Source organism: Theropithecus gelada, chromosome 19 (assembly GCF_003255815.1).
Source record: "Theropithecus gelada isolate Dixy chromosome 19, Tgel_1.0, whole genome shotgun sequence".
Lineage (NCBI taxonomy): Eukaryota > Metazoa > Chordata > Mammalia > Primates > Cercopithecidae > Theropithecus > Theropithecus gelada.
Window position 1 is genome coordinate 40,278,022 of NC_037687.1, and position 16,720 is coordinate 40,294,741.

At 45.1% G+C, this 16,720-nt stretch overlaps 1 protein-coding gene across 1 annotated transcript; it reads left to right on the forward strand.

Annotated features, from left to right (window-relative positions):
* The first annotated feature begins 5,257 nt into the window (after window positions 1-5,257).
* On the forward strand, window positions 5,258-15,981 carry LOC112611975. Its single transcript, XM_025365927.1, has 7 exons — window positions 5,258-5,272; window positions 7,841-7,917; window positions 8,438-8,648; window positions 9,628-9,764; window positions 15,368-15,462; window positions 15,603-15,739; window positions 15,964-15,981. Exons 1-7 carry the CDS (start codon window positions 5,258-5,260, stop codon window positions 15,979-15,981), a joined length of 690 nt encoding a protein of 229 aa, XP_025221712.1.
* The last annotated feature ends 739 nt before the right edge of the window (window positions 15,982-16,720 follow it).

A 16,720-nucleotide genomic window follows, 5' to 3' on the forward strand; every position in this document is an offset into this window, starting at 1 on the left:
ACAGGAAAAAGTTGAAAGCATCCCCTCTGAGAACTGCAACAAGACAATGATGCCCACTCTCACCACTTCTATTCAACATAGAACTGGAAGCCCTAGCCAGAGCAATCAGACAAGAGAAAGAAATAAAGGGCATCCAAATCAGTAAAGACGAAGTCAAACTGTCGCTGTTTGCTGATGATAAGATTGTATACCTAGAAAATTCTAAAGACTCCTCCAAAAGCTCCTAGAGCTGAAAAATAAACTCAACAAAATTTCAGGATACAAAATTAATGTTCACAAACTAGTAGCTCTGCTATACATCAACAGCAACTAAGCTGAGAAACAAATCAAGAACTCGGCCCCTTTTACAACAGCTGCAACAAAATAAATAAAATACTCAGGAATATACCTAACCAAGGAGGTGAAAGACCTCTACGAGGAAAACTACAAAACACTGCTGAAAGAAATCATAGATGACACAAATGGAAACACATCCCATGCTCCAGCATCCCGTGTGAAATTTCAACATTGTGAAAATGACCATACTGCCAAAAGCAATCTACAAATTCCATGCAATTCCCACCAAAATACCACCACCGTTTTTCACAGAACTAGAAAAAACAATCCTAAAATTCATATGGAACCAAAAAGAGCCCACATACCAAAGCAAGACTCAGCAAAAAGAATAAATGTGGAGGCATCACATTACCTGACTTCAAGCCATACTGTTAATATAATGTCATAGTCATCAAAACAGCATGGTACTGGTACAAAAGTCAATAGACCAATAGAACGGAATAGAAAACCCAGGTATAAAGTCAAATAGTTACTGCCAACTGATCTTTGACAAAGTAAACAAAAATATAAAGTGGGGGAAATGATGCCCTATTCAACAAACGGTGCTGGGATAATTGGCAAGCCACATGAAGAAGAAGGAAACTGGATCCTCACCTCCCACCTTATACAAAAAATCAGCTCAAGATGGATGAAGACTTAAATCTAAGACCCAAAACTGTAAAAATTCTAGAAGATAACATCAGAAAAATCCTTCCAGACACTGACTTAGGCAAAGGCCTCATGATCAATAACTCTAAAACAAATGCAACAAAAGCAAAAAGATAAATAGATGGGACTTAATTAAACCAAAAACTTCTGCACAGCAGAAGAAGCAATCCGGAGAGTAAACACACAACCCACAGAGTGGCAGAAAATCTTTGCAACCTGTACGTCTAACAAAGGACTAATATCCAGAATCTACAAGGAACTCAAACAAATGATCGTGAATAAACTAAATAGTCCTATCAAAAAGTGGGCCAAGGACCTGAATAGAAAATTCTCAAAAGAAGATAAACAAGTGGCCACAAAACATATGAAAAAATGCTCAACATCACTAATGATCAGGGAAATGCAAATCAAAACCACAGTACAATACCACCTTGCTCCTGCAAGAATGGCCAAAATAAAAAAAAATATTTAAAAAGTAGATGTTGGTGGGGATGCGTTGAAAAGGGAACACTTTTACACTGCTGGTGGGAATGTAAACTAGTACAACCACTATGGAAAACAGTGTGGAGAATTCTTCAAGAACTAAAAGTAGAACTACCATTTGATCCAGCAGTCCCACTACTGGGTCTCTACCCAGAGGAAAATAAATCATTATTTTAAAAAGATTCTTGCACACGCATTTATGGCAGCACAATTTGCAATTGCAAAAATATAAAACCAGCTCAAATGTCCATCAATCAACGAGTGGATAAAGAAATTGGGGTGTATATGTATACCATGGAATACTACTCAGCCACGAAAAGGAACAAACTATTGGCGTTCACAGCAACCTGGATAAAACTGGAGACCGTTATTCTAAGTGAAGTAACTTAGGAATGGAAAACCAAACATTGTATGTTATCATTCATAAATGGGATCTAAGCTATGAGGATGCAAAACATAATAATGATATAATGGACTTATGCAAAGGCATCAGAATGACACAATGGTTGTTGTTGTTGTTTTTTTTTTTTTTTTTTTTTTTTTTGTATGTCAATGATATAATTAATGTTTGGATTATGCATGACAAGATTTTCTTGAGAACAAAGGCCAGCTCAGCTGGTGAACACTGTCACACTCATAATGACAGCCTGGCCACACTCTGCATCTGTTCCCCAGAATGTTCCTTTACTTGTTCTACTGACTGAACTTTTCAACCCAGCTGAAAATCCATTTTTGTTTCATTTTCTCTTCTAGCCACAAAACTATTAAGAGATTCAAATGAAATCCATAGCCCGGACATATCTCACCACTCAGTCAACTGATAATTCCTGAGAAACACTCTCTGGTTTGAATTCCGGGAAGAAGTTAGAGGAAGAGGTATTTCTTTCTCAGAGAAGGAGCTGTCGAGCATCTGCTCTAAGCCAGACACTTAGTAGTAAACACAAAGCTGCTCTCAGTGAACTGGCAGACCATGAGAAGTGGCCACGCCGTGGCTGTTCTATGAGAGTAGAGGCATGGGATTGTCCCGTCAGTCATGTGAAGGGTGTGATGGAGAGAGAAAGGCCAGGAATCACACTGATGTTTCTGTATAAAAGAAGGGAAGGGAGGGAGGGAAGGAGGGAGGGAATAAATGTGGATCTCCTTAAAAGGAAACACCGGGTTATCAATACCTGGCATAAAACCATGGCATTGAAATTTATGCATTCAGTGAACATTTATTGAGCACTTACCTTGTGACAGGCAATTTATGAAGTGCTGGGATGTTCCAGGATAGAGAGGAGGCTGAGCAAACCCACCTTGCTGTATAGAGTGGTCGAACCTTGCTGGAGGAATGAGAAACACAGAACACAAAATAGTTACAAAGAGCTCTCTGTAACAAGAAGGATGGTTGTTGGGTTCCAAACTGTGATTAAATTTTTAAAAAAATTTGTGCCGGGCGCGGTGGCTCAAGCCTGTAATCCCAGCACTTTGGGAGGCCGAGACGGGCGGATCACGAGGTCAGGAGATCGAGACCATCCTGGCTAACCCCATCTCTACTAAAAAGAATACAAAAAACTAGCTGGGCGAGGTGGCGGGCGCCTGTAGTCCCAGCTACTTGGGAGGCTGAGGCAGGAGAATGCCGTGAACCCAGGAGGCGGAGCTTGCAGTGAGTCCAGATCGCACCACTGCACTCCAGCCTGGGTGACAGAGCAAGACTCCGTCTCAAAAAAAAAAAAAAAAAAAAAAAAAGTTTGTTTACTGTATTATGACCTTTATTTTTAAAATGTTTATACAAGTCATTTAAGTAATATAATACCTTCTTGTGTGTAAAATTCAGACATTACAGATTTATACCTTGACCTCATTTCTTCCAAACTCAGTGTCCCCCCTACAAGGAATGCCTTCTTTTGACATTTTCTAGTACATTTATGAGTGTTTGTGTGTACCTATGAGATCAATTTTATTTTTTTGTCTTTAAAATAATTGGTCTCATATTATGCATGTTTTCTTCGTGCCTTTTCATACTACAGCATTTCTTGAAGATATAGCCATGCCAGTACTGATAATTTTGTTTTTCTTTTATATATAAGTCTATACACTGGCTACTTGATTAAAAACTGTATTGCAAAAAATTTCAAATATATGCAAAAGTAGAGAACCGTCATCCCCAGATTATTTTAAAGCAAATCTCAGCTATTATATAATTTCATACACAAAACCTAAAGTTTTTCAGGGGAACAGTGTGTGCTGGGAAAGATGCAGTTGAAAAGAAAGACTGAAAGCAAGGCATAGGGCATAATGGCTTTCTGAAGAAATAGTTGTAACCAGCTTTACCCATGTCCCTACAAAGGACATGAAGTCATCATTTTTTATGGCCGCATAGTATTCCATGTTGTATATGTGCCACATTTTCTTAATCCACCGACATGGCACATGTGTACATATGTAACAAACCTGCATGTTGTGCGCATGTACCCTAGAACTTAAAGTGTAATACAAAAAAATAAAAAAATAGTTGTAACCAGCAGAAGTATGGGCTATTGTGCAGAGGATTTGGAAGTCAAAGCAGATCAATCTCTGTGGATCACTGACAGGATTGCTGGAATGCCTGAGAAGGAAATAACATCAACATCTTTATGCACAACTTACTAAGTGGCCAGATGCCCTGAACTGATATTTCTTCCCCAGTTCAGATGAATAACTGAGATATTACTCAAAATTCTGTTGCATATCTGTTTCAAGGAAAAGCAGTTCCTCTTTCCCTTCTGTGGTAATTTCTTATCAGCCACAGTTCTGGGCAGGGTGTGAGGGTGGTTACCTAGAATGGGGTTTCCAAATCTCCTCAATTGTGACCTCTGACCCTTTTCGTTTCTTCCATGTCCATACCTAGAGTCAAAATCCAAGGAATGCAGTGGGATGACACTACGAATTCATCTTAAGGAAATACCTTATATGCCAACACAACTGTGTGATTGTGCTGATTTATATGAATGGAAACTTGGGGTGTATGCTTGGAAATGAATTGTCAGGGTTCTAGACCAGGGAAAGTGGAATTTATTGTCGGGTCAAGCACGACCAATATTAATGTTAATGCATCCTCATAGCTTAGCTCCCACTTATGAGTGAGAAATCTCACCTTTCTCCAAGAATCTGCAGGAGAACAAGAGCTTCTGAGATTTTGATTCACATGAAAAGAAATAGAGAAACAAGAGGGTATACCTAAAACCCAGGTGTCTGAGAGACAGAGTGCGGGTGGGGATGGGTGAAGAAGACACAAGTGTTTTCTCTACTTCTGTCCCTAGGGCCTGCTAAGGATCAAGGTCTATGCTCTCCCAGAACCTCTGGAGAAGAAAGCAGAGGATTTTCTTTCAAGGCCAAGTGCCTTGCCCCCAGGATGTCCAGCTTTTTACCATTGCACAGGCTAGGAAAATGCACACCTTCCTGGTAGATTCTGCACAGTGGAGAAAAGGCTTCATGAGAAGCATGGAGGCTGGAATTCACACCCCTCAGCCTCACTCCATCATCTTTATCTGTGCATTTCCCTGGTGACCCCCTTCCTCCCCCAGTACCTCCCTCACTGTCATTTCTGCTGCATCACAGACACAGGCCTCCAAACAGGTGTGGTTGTGACTGAGTCTGTTTCTAACACCCCACCCCTTCTCACTCTGTGGGGAAACCTTCCTGGGAGGGGCTTGGAATCAGGAATAAAGCCAGAGGGCAGGGGTGACAGGGACCCTTTAAATTCTGCAACTCAGAGATTCACACAGAAGCCTGGACACAGTTCAGAAGAGCAGCCCAGATCGAGGCAACAATGTCACCGTTACCCGTGAGTTGAAAAGGCGTAGCCTTCCATAATCTCAAGTTATGTAAAGAAGAGAAAGAGGGAGATTTTATGAGATGAAAATATCAGCATTTCCAGTGAATGCTTTACTGAGAGTTGTGAGGGTACGGAAGAGAGACCCCGGGGAAATGGTATCTGAGATGGCTGTAGGGTGTGGTGTGTGGAGCCTGGGTTAGCATAACCTTCTGTGCGTGTGTGATAGTGTCTGATAGGGTGAACTCTGCACAAATGATGTGACTTTAAGTAGGAGGTGGATGGGTCTGTGAGTATAAGGGGATAACTGTGCTTTGTTTTCATGACTGTGATGTGAGTGTGTGTGTGAGCCCTGCCAGACCAGTGCATGGGCATCTTTATATGCATGGTGAGCAGCGATGCATGACTCAGTGAGCGGCATGGCTCTGTGTGACTGTGGGTGTGTGTGCTGGGATGTGACTGGGTATTAAACTGGGAACATGCATTGGCCTTTCATTCGTGTGAAGGTTCCTCCCCACACAGAAATGCCTCTGATGAAGCAGCTGTGCACCTTCCCATGTGTGTTAATGTGGATCTCAGGTGGCAGAGCTGTTGGGGATCTTGGGAACCATGAGTTATTGAGGACTCGTCTCTGAGCATGCATAAGAGCAGAATGCATGAATTCTCAGGCACCTCTTCCCAAGCAGAGTGGGAAAGAGAAGCAGGCTATGGGGCCCATGGTTCCTCAAGTGGGGTCTGCACAGTGACCACTGGCTCCTGCTCCCAGGCTCAACTTCCCTGTCTCCACCTCCTGCTGTTCCTCCCATTGTGTGCCAGGACGATGAGCAGATCCTGATTCGCTAGGGAAGGACATTGAGAGACTTGGGTTCAAAGACAGAATCACCCAAAACAAGAAAGTAACATGTTTGACTTCAGTTCAGGCAGAGCTTCCAATGGACATTCATCAAGTTTGCTAAGGCCTGTAATCACAGCACTTTGGGAGGCCAAGAGGGGAGGATCACTTGAGGCTGGGAGTTGGAGACCAGTCAGGGAAACACAACAAGATTCCATCTTTCCAAAATTAAAAAATTTGCCAGGCATGGTGGTGCATGTCTGTAGTCATAGGTGTCTGGGGGCTGGTTGATGTGAGAGGATCACTGAGGCCCAGGCGTTCAAGGCTGCAGGGAGCTGTGATGGTGCCATTGCATTCCGGCCTGGACGACAGTGTGAGACCCTGTCTCAAAAAGGAAAAACGTCATTCACTTATCGATTCCTTCCAATTGCTTCCCCAACTCACGCTTTTCATGTGTGCAAGTACTGAGGCCGTGCTCTCAGCAATGTGTGCCCCTTCTGGGAAGGACATCCATTACCCTCGATGGTTGTGATGCATGTGCCTCCCACACAGAGGGGTTTCCTGTTCTTTTATGATTTCTCTCTCTCTTTCAACGAGTGTTGTTTCTCATGGAGTGACTCTCTCTGCTGTTACATCCTCCAGTCTTGTTTTCAGTTTCAGAGTTGAAATTGATCACAGGTCAGTGTTCCATAAGGACCCTCCCCATTCTGCCAGGTCATAACCAACAAGCCCTATACATGCCAGGGATTAGGCTAAAGATTTTACATGTATTAATTCCTGAATTACTGAAAACATCCTGCAAAGTAGGAGATTTTGATAATCCCCCTTGTACTCGGGACACTGAGGTAGGGAGCATTTAAGTAATGAATCTAAGGTTGCATTGCTGGCTGGGTAGAGTGGCTACCCCTGTAATCCAGCAGTTTGGGAAGCTGAGGCAGGAGGATCCCTTGAGCCCAGGTGATCCAGACCAGCCTGCACAACATCATGAAACCCTGACTCTCCAAAAATGTAAAAAATTAGCCTAGTGTGTGGTGTGCACCTGTAGCCCCAGCTACTCAGGGGCCTGAGGTGAGAAGATCCCTTGAGCCTGAGGAATTGAAGCTGCAGTGAGCCCTGATCACCCCACTGTACTCCAGCCTGGGAGGTAAAATGAGACCCTGTCTCGACAAACAAACAAATAAAAAGTTTTTTAAAAAGTTAACTTCCCACTGCTAATAAGAGGTAGAATCAAGGATGGAATCAAGGCAGCCCACTTTCTGAAACTCTGCTTTTTTTTTTTTTTTTTTTTTTTCTCTCTGTTGGCCAGTCTGGAGTGCAGTGGCGTGATCTCGGCTCACTGCAACCTCCACCTCCCAGGTTCAAGCGATTCTCCTGCCTCAGCCTTGCAAGTAGCTGGGATTATAGGCGTCCGCCACCACGCCCAACTAATTTTTGTACTTTTAGTAGAGACAGGGTTTCACCGTGTTGGTCAGACTGGTCTTGAACTCCTGACCTTGTTATCTGCCCACCTCGGCCTCCCAAAATGCTAGGATTACAGGCATGAGCCACCACGCCCAGCCCGAAGCTCTGCTCTTAACTAGGATCCCCCATTTCTTCAGGAATATTGGGCCCTGACTGTGCTAGAATGGAAAAAGTGAGGCTCAGAATCTGCCCTTTGATCTCTAACCTTCTGCACCCTGGGAATCTGTTACAGGAGAGGAAGCCACACTTGCCCATGCCCCTCTCATCCACTCTCAATCCCCTGGCAGGTGCCACACACACGGCCTGTGTCCTTGTCCACTGGTTCTTGCGTGACAATCAAAGGAACACCGATCCTCCCTTTCATGTGAGTACTCCATGGTCCATGGCAGAGGGATGGAGGAGAAGGGAAAACATTTGCTCGGGAGGTCACCTCCTGTGTGAGTGATGTGGAAATGTCTAGTTGGCAGGATGGAGGCACCATGTAAATGCAGGTCCTGGAGAATCTCCTGCACCAGGCATGGGAACTGCAGTTCCTGCATTATGGGCCACTCTTGGACTCTAGGAAAGAAGAAAACTCAGTGGTTGGAGATGTGGCTCTTTTTTTTTTTTTTTTTTAAATCAAGGGGCATAGGATTTTCAGGGAATGAACAAGTCACAGACTCGAGTCAGTGATTATGGCTCAGTTTCCATCCAGGGATGAAAGACAGGGCATCTCACCCCACAGGACAGGAAAGGCTGAAACAGCCTCATAGGGATGAGGCCGCAGTGTGTCAGCACCAAGACTTTACTCCACCTAAGGAAAGAGGGAAGGGATTTGTGTGTGTGTCCTTTGTGTGCCCACAAAGGGAGGGACCTGCCGAACACACTGTGTGCTCTGCCCTCAGCAATGACCCACAGCTGCAGGTGGATTTCCACACTGAGACGTGTGAGAAGTCAGACATTGCCTTCCACTTCCGAGTGTACTTTGGCCATGTTGTGGTCATGAACAGCCGTGAGTGTGGGTCCTGGAAGTCTGAGATGAGATGCAGCAATGTGCCCTTTGAGGATGGCAAACCGTTTGAGCTGTGCATCTCCGTGTTGGACAATGAATACCAGGTGAGCACCCCAGGAGCTCCCAGCACCCAGCCTCTGTGGGATCCCAGGGCAGGAGGCAGCCCTCCCTCAGCTTGCCCCACAAGACCCTTGGGGCGCATCTTCCATAACAACTCTTGCCCCAGGCTTTTCATCACACAGCACCCTCTGCTTGCACTGCCACCCTCATCTCTTTTCCCTCAGTGGCCACAGTCAAGGTCAGTTCATCTGCCATTTCTCCCAAGGTGAAGAATCTCTTCCGTCTTCACCCATAGCTCTCATTTCTATGTGTGCTGTTATTTACATTTTCATGTGGCTAAGTGGATAAAATGTCATATGACTGAAACTGTTTTAGTCAGTCAAAAATTAGGTCTTCCTCTCACTCCTGAACCCCAATCTTCAGAGCAATATTACTACCTCTCTATTCTCCTTCTATACACAGTGCATGCTTATGGAAGCGTGTTTTTCTATATATGTGTGTGTCTATGAATACATGCTTTCATTTATTTTTAAACAAATGCTGGCATCAGTTTCTCTACACATTACTCTTTAGAAACTAGAATTGATTTGTGCTCAAAGAGTGGATCTTGAAGAAGTCATCTATCCATGGTGCTGCCTCATTTTTGAAAGACTGCATGATATCCCCCTAGAAGGATTTCCAAAACTTGCTCAACTTGACCCTTTACATGACCGTTGAAGTTGTTTCCAATATTATGTGCCCACAAATGCTGCCGCATTAAGCTTTCTAATCAACCTTCTTGCCATTATGCACCTCCCAATACTTATATTGGAAGATAATTACAGAGAAATGGAATACTTGGTTCAAAATTGTGTGCATTTTAAATTGGAGAATGAAACTTAAAAGATGACTTCCTGTAGAGCCTCAGTAGTAAAGAATGTGAACAAACGTTCTGACTTTTAAAACCCTAGAATCCTTTGGGTGGGCCAAAAGATGTACATTTTATTCAGATTTAAGTCAGAGATGTTTTCCTATGTTTATAAGCTGTTAAAGGTAACATCCTATGTATTGCAACGTTCGTCCAGTTCCACCTCTCTGAGAACACTTGAGTTTCATTCTCTGCCACCACCAGCCCACAGATGGGCAACTCCTAAGAGGAACTGGGTCATCAGCAATGAAGGGTAGTCATAGATTGTGAAGGTGAACAGCATGCATTCAGTGAACATTGTCGAGCACGAACCCCATGCACGGCCCAGTACAAGATGCAGGGATTCAAGTTCATGGGACACTGTCCCTGGCCATGGAGATCATCAGGGTTAGAGGGAGGCTGAGCAAACATGGACTGTGTGACTCAGAGTGGTAGAACCTGCTGGAGAAATGAGAGGAAGCACTGAAAATAAAGGAGAGAACTGTCTGAAATAGACACAAAAGGAGTCTGTAAAAAGAAGCCTGTCTACTGGCTTCTCGTTTCCAATTAGGCATTTTCTGTTTGGATGCTGTAGGTTCCAGGGCAGTCTGGAGAGGAGGCTGAAAGCTTGTTTTGTAAAATACTGTCGTTCTGATGCATTTTTACTCTTGTAGGTAAGTGTCAATGGCCAGCACTGTTACAGCTTTCCTCATCGCTTCCCGCCATGCTATGTGAAGATGGTGCAAGTGTGTAGAGATATCTCCCTGACTTCGATGTGTGTCTGCAATTGAAGGCGATGGCCAGACTCCTCGTTGTGCCAGAAGTCCCTCTTTCTACATGATCATGGGATTCCCAGAGCCAGCTAACAGCATGATCCCTCCTCACTTCAACCCTTACACTTGCTCATTAAAACTTCACCACACTTCACAAAATTTGGTTCTTGCTTTCAAGGGGAAAAAGAGGTAGTGGTCATCATGAAGAGGGCCTGGGGGATTTTATGGGTGGTGGGAAGAAATAAAATAAAATAAATCTTCCTGGGGCACAAATAGTGAGTAACAAAGCCACTGAAAGGTCTGAGAACACATTAGGAGTAACACTCTTCAGTAGCATGGAGTTTATGTCAGACACTCTGAACCAAAATCCCTACCCAATTTCAGATGAGTCGCTGCACCAAAATGTCCTGTAGTTGTTTCCAGCCACACAGGGATAAGCAATGGGATTGGGGGCTTGATCCATAACAGGGTGAGTGGGACTGTGTCTGAGTTGATCAGGGCTGAGTATGAACCTCACTGTCTACACTGAAAACAGAGGGGAGGGAACACTTCAGGGATCCCATTTTCCCACCTGCACCCGAAATCTCACCTGTCCCTCCACTTAACCAGGAAGAAAGCCCAGAAGTAAATCACCTGAGAAGAAACTCATATGCTGTCCCCACTCAGTTCAGGAACAAAAGATACACAATATTATTTCTGGAAATGTAGAGCACAGATGTAGAAATCTGATTGGTTCATTTACAGAGTGCTCATGGATGATCATGCCCTTTCCCATCCTCGCTGCAGACTGAGAAAGGGAAGTCATTTCACAGAGAAGGACGTGTAGGCTGCAACAGTGGACATGACAGTCGGTACTTTGTAGAGTGTAAGTCTTGGTCAGAGATGGAAGCAAGGAAGCCTTTCATCAGGGCACACAATGCTGGCCCTCACTGATACTCTTTCCTTTAGCCCTGATTCATCTCCATCCACAGACACAGAGTTAGGAACCCTCTATTGCCACCCTCTGAATTGCCCCCACTGCCTCCCCTCCCCTTGCAGGAGCCCAGTCATTGATCTTAGAAGACCCCTACTGATGTCCTAGTCCTCTGCTAAACTCTTTTTCTTCCTGGAGTGTTTTCTTTGGGAGGAATTCTGGACTAGCTCCCTCCATCTGAGATGCTCTAATTACTTTCATCTTCAGAGGGTCTTGATCTCTGGCTTCCCTGTAAGTCTCTGCGTCCATTCTGGACATTTATTTCCATTCACCATTCAGAAAGGAAGACATCTATCTGCTTCACATTGCATGGAGTCCATGATCTTTCTGGGGACTCTCCTAGAATAAAGAAATGATCAGTATGAGGAGACTGGGACAATTCCATGTGGAAGGCAATGTTTGCAATAGCCTCAAGCTGGAAGCCACCCAATGTCCATCAGGAGTGAAATTCCTGAGTATTCAGTTTTCATAAAACTCGAGAGTGGAGAGCGGTGAAAAGGAAGGGACTCCATATATCAATATGGATGAATCCTAGAAACAGAAACGTGAAGGATAGATGCATGACCGAAGAGAAGAAATCCAAGATAAACATCTACAGGCAGAATTCAACAAAGTGATAAAACTAAAACAAATCAAAAAAGAAAGGCAGGAGCGTGGTCGCCTGTGTGGGCAAGAAGGTCCCATGGTGGGAAGGGACATATAGGAGACTATGGGTGTCAGCAACGGGCCAGGCCTAGAATTGGGGTGGTTACCTGAGTGCTAGTTTAATGCGAAATTGACAGTAACATACGTTTGCTTAGAAACTGGAATCAATGTTTCTGCAAATAGTTTAAATTCACAGTCAATAAAACTGAAGAGTGAAATGGAAAGAGAGGAGAAAGAGAGGGGGATTCTAATTCATTCCTTCTTTAAATTCCTAATACGGCTTCAAAGGACGTTTGCTGTCACCACAAAAAGAGAACTTGAGGAGAGGCCCTGAGTCTTCCACCCCAGGTGAAGACTGCATTGTAGCTTATGTGCTATCACTTGTAGCTGTCCCTATCCTCATGCTGGTTGGGAACCAAGGAGCTCACGCATCACTGACTAGAATTAGGCATCTCACCTTTCTCCCGGATTCTGGGTCTCTGAGATTTCATCGCATATGGACAACCAGAGAAAAATAAGTGAAGGAACCCAGGCGTATGAGAGACGAGAGTGTGAATGGCCCTCACCTGGCAGAGGCAAGGGGCCTGGATGGGGTCAGGATGACACAGAGACTCTCTCTACCTCTCTCCCCAGGTCCTGCTGAGGATTAGGGTCTATGGTCTCCCAGAAGGTCTGGAAGAGAAAGAGGAGAATTTCCTTCTAGGGCTGGGTGTCTTCCCCCCGAATTTCCACTTTTTCACCATTGTACAAGTTGGGAAAATGCACACCTTCCAGGGGAATTCTGCGCAGTGGAGAAAAGGCTTCATGAGGCGCATGAAGGCTGGACTTCACACCCCTCACTCTCACTCCGTCATCCTTATCTGTGCATTTCCCTGGTGGCCCCTTCCTCTCCCCTGTACTTCCCTCATTGTGGTTTCTGCTGAATCACAGTTACAGGCCTGCAAACAGGTATGGTTGTCACTGAATGTCTTTCTGACATCCCACCCCCTCTCACATCACAACTTGATGAGAGGGGCCTTGAAATCAAAAATGAAGCCAGAGGGCATGGCTGACAGGATGATTTAAATGCTGCAACCCCAAGAGATTCGCACAGAAGACAGGACACAATTAGGAAGAGCTGCCCAGAGGGAGACAACAATGCCACTGCTACCTACCCATGAGTTGAAAAGGCACAGCTTTCAAATCTCCCAAGTCACATAAGGAAAGGAAGAAAAGGGGCAGATGTTGTGAGAAGAAAATTTGAGCATTTGTACTGTCAATGCTTTGCTGAGAGCTGCAGGTGTGTGGAAGAGGGAGACCCTGGGGAAATGGTATCTGATCCCTGTGGGGTGTAGGGTGTGGACCCTAGACCAGTTTAACCCTTTGTTAGCATGTGATGGTGTCTGTGACAGCAAACTCTGCTGAAATGTGACTTTAGGTGGGAGGTGGATGGTGTACTAGGATAGGTGGATGTGTGAGTGAGTGTAAGGCGGTGATTGTGCTTTGTCTTCTTGACTGATGTGAGTGTGTGTGACAGCACAGCTGGACCAGTGCGTTAGCATCTTTATACGCACAGTGAGCAGGTGTTTGTAACTCACTGAGTGGCCTGGCTCTGTGTGACTGTGGGTGTGTGTGCTGGGATGTGACTGGGTGTTGAACTGAGACCATGGATGTAGCCTGCTGTGCATATGAAGGTTCCTCCGCACACAGCAGGGCCTCTGATAAAGCAGCTGTGTGTCTTCCCGTATGTGTCACTGTGGATCCTGGGTGGCAGAACTGGTGGGGATCTTGGGGACTGGGAGTTAGCAAGGTCTAATGCCTGAGCATTCATGAGAGTGGGATGCACGAATCCTCAGGTGCCTCCTCCCACGCAGAGTGGAGGGGAGGAAGGCAGGCTTTGTTGGAGTGTATCCTCAGGTGGGATCTGCACACAGTGACCACCAGCTCCTGCCTCCAGCCTCAGGTCTCTCCCTGTCCCCTACCCTAGCCTGTCCTTCCCATTGAGCACCAGGATGGTGGGCAGTTGTGATTCACTAAGGAAGGACATTGGGGGACTTGGTTTCAGAGACTGAATCACCCAAAACCAGGAAGGTACAAGTTTAACCTCAGTTCAGACAGAGCTTACAGTGAATATTCATCAAGAAATTTGCTGAAGCCTGTAATCCCAGCATTTTCGGAGGCTGAGGTGGGAGGATCACCTGAAGCCAAGGGTTGGAGACTAGCCTGGGCAACACAGCAAGATTCTGTCTTTCCAAAAATTACAAAAATTACTGGGGATGGTGATGGGTACCTGTAGTCCCAGCTGCTTGGGAACTGAGGCTGGAGGATTGCTACTGCCCAGACATTCAAGGCTGCAGTGAGCTGTGATGGTGCCACTGCATTCTGGGGATTAGGGTGAAGGTTTTACACATATTAACTCCTATATTACTGAAAACACCCTACAAAGTAAGACTTTTGGATAATCTTGCCTGTATTGGGGAAACTGAGATAGGGAGAGTTAAAGTAGTGAATCTAAGGTCACACTGTTGGCTGAGTGAAGAGGTTCACCCCCGTAAATCAGCAGTTTGGGAGGCCAAGGCAAGAGGATCTTTTGAGCCTAGGAGCTCCAGACAAGCTTGGGCAGTATCTATGGGACCCTGACTCTCCCAAACCATAAATAGCTGGTTCTGTGGTGTGGACCTGTAGTTTCAGCTACTTGGGGGACTGAAGTAAAAGGATTGCTTGATCTCAGAAGATTGAGGCTGCAGTGAGCAGTGATGGCCCCACTTCACTTGAGCTTGGGCAATAGAATAAGACCTTGTCTCAAAAAAAGTTCAAAAAAGTTCAAAAAATATTAACATCTCACTTCTAGTAGAAGGCAGAATCAACAAGGGAATTGAAGCAGCCCAGTTTCTGAAGCTCTGCTTTTGACTATGGGCCCCCAATGTCTTCAAGAATACAGGGTGCTGACTGTAGTAGGGTGGGAGTGGGGAGGCCCCAGGGGCTACCTTTCAACCTCTAACCAACTGCAACATGGGAACCTGTTACAGGAGAGGAGGCCTCACATGGCCCTGTGCCTCTCACTCAGTCTCAGTTTTCTTGCAGGTGCCATACACAGAGTCTGTGTCCTTAAATACTCGTTCTTCTATGACAATCAAAGGGAAACCGGTTGCCCCTTTCATGTGAGTACTCCATGGTCCAAGGGTGGTGGGGTAGAGGAGAAGGGAGAACATTTGCTCAGGGGGTGACCTCATGCGAGTGATGTGGAAATGTCTAGTTGGCAGGATCGAGGCACCATGCAGGTGCAGGTCCTAGAGACCCCCCAGCAACAGGCATGAAACCTGCAGCGGCTACACTGTGGGCCAGTCATGAGGCCTAGGGGAAGAGGACATTTAGGGGTTGGGGTTGTGGCTCTTTATCTATAAAGGGACACATTTTCAGGGAGTGGACAACTCATAAGATTAGTGACTGTGTTTCCATTTCCATCTGGGAATGCTGGGCAGAGCGTCTTTTCCCACGCTTCCCCAGGAAGGAGGAGATGAAGCAGCCCTACAGAGAGGAAGCCTACAGTATTATCAGGAAGGCTTCTGTCTGCCCTGGAGAAAAATGTGAAGGATTTGTGGGTATGTTGTGTGTGTATCCAACAAGAGAGGGACCTGCCCAATACACTGTGTGCTTTGCCTTCAGCGATGAAACCGCAGTTACAGGTGGATTTCCACACTGTGGTGAATGAGGACTCATACCATTGCTTTCCATTTCCAAGTGTACTTTGGCCATTGTGTGATCATGAACAGCTGTGAGTATGGGGTCTGGAAGCAGGAGGTGAAATCCAAGAATACGCCCTTTGAGGATGGCAAAGAATTTGGGCTGTGCATCTCAGTGTTGGATAATGTGTACCAGGTGAGTGCCATAGGAGCTCCCAGCCTCCATGGGCTCCCAGAGCAAAAGACAGCTCTCCCTGCCCTGGCCCCAAGAGTTTCTTGGGGCTCATCTGCCATAACTACTCTTGCCCCAGGCTTTTTCTCTCACACACAGGGGTTTCCTTAACTTCTATCATTTTCCTCTGTTTCAACAAGTGTTGTTGCTTGCACAGCCATCATCTCTGCTTGCACTGCCCTCCTCAGTTCTTTTCCCATTTCTGACCTGGGCCAAGGGCAACTCATCTGACATTTTCTCCAAGGCGGATAATCTCTTCTATCTTCCACAGTTCTCATTTTCACTTATGCTGTTATTTCAATTTTCACGTGGCTAAATGAATAAAATTGTTTTAGTCAGTCCAATACAAAGACTTTCTGTTACTCCTGAAGTCCAATCCTCAGAAGAATATTGGTAGCTTCTCTACTCTTCTTTTATAGCTAGTCTATGCTTATGGATGCATGTAAATACACACACATATTCTTTCATTTCTTTTTAAACAAATGCTGATATAGATTCCTTTACACATTACACTTTAGAAAAACACAGGTTTTTGTATTCAAAGTATATATCTTGGAGAAATCATCTATCCATGGTGCTGCCTCATTTTTTAAGGATTGCGTAATATTCCCATTGAAAGATTACCAAAATTTGTTGAATTTGAATCTTTACAAGAGCATTGAAGGTGTTTCCACTGTTTTGTTTGTTTGTTTGTTTGTTTTAATTATTATACTTTAAGTTCTGGGGTACATGTGCAGAACGTCCATTTTTGTTCCATAGGTATACACGTGCCGTGGTGGTTTGCTGCACCCATCAACCCGTCATCTACATTAGGTATTTCTCCTAATGTTACCCCTCCCCTAGCCCCCACCTCCTGACAGGACCCAGTGTGTGGTGTCCCCCTCCCTGTGTCCATGTGTTCTCATTGTTCAACTACCACTTATGAGTGAGAACATGCGGTGTTTG

Bases quoted from the DNA above. Each gene is read 5' to 3' on its own strand.
- LOC112611975 (XM_025365927.1), top strand. The intron at 7,918-8,437 runs GTGAGTACTCCA...CTCTGCCCTCAG, and splicing joins ACACCGATCCTCCCTTTCAT to CAATGACCCACAGCTGCAGG. The intron at 9,765-15,367 runs GTAGTCATAGAT...ACGCTTCCCCAG, and splicing joins TGGGTCATCAGCAATGAAGG to GAAGGAGGAGATGAAGCAGC.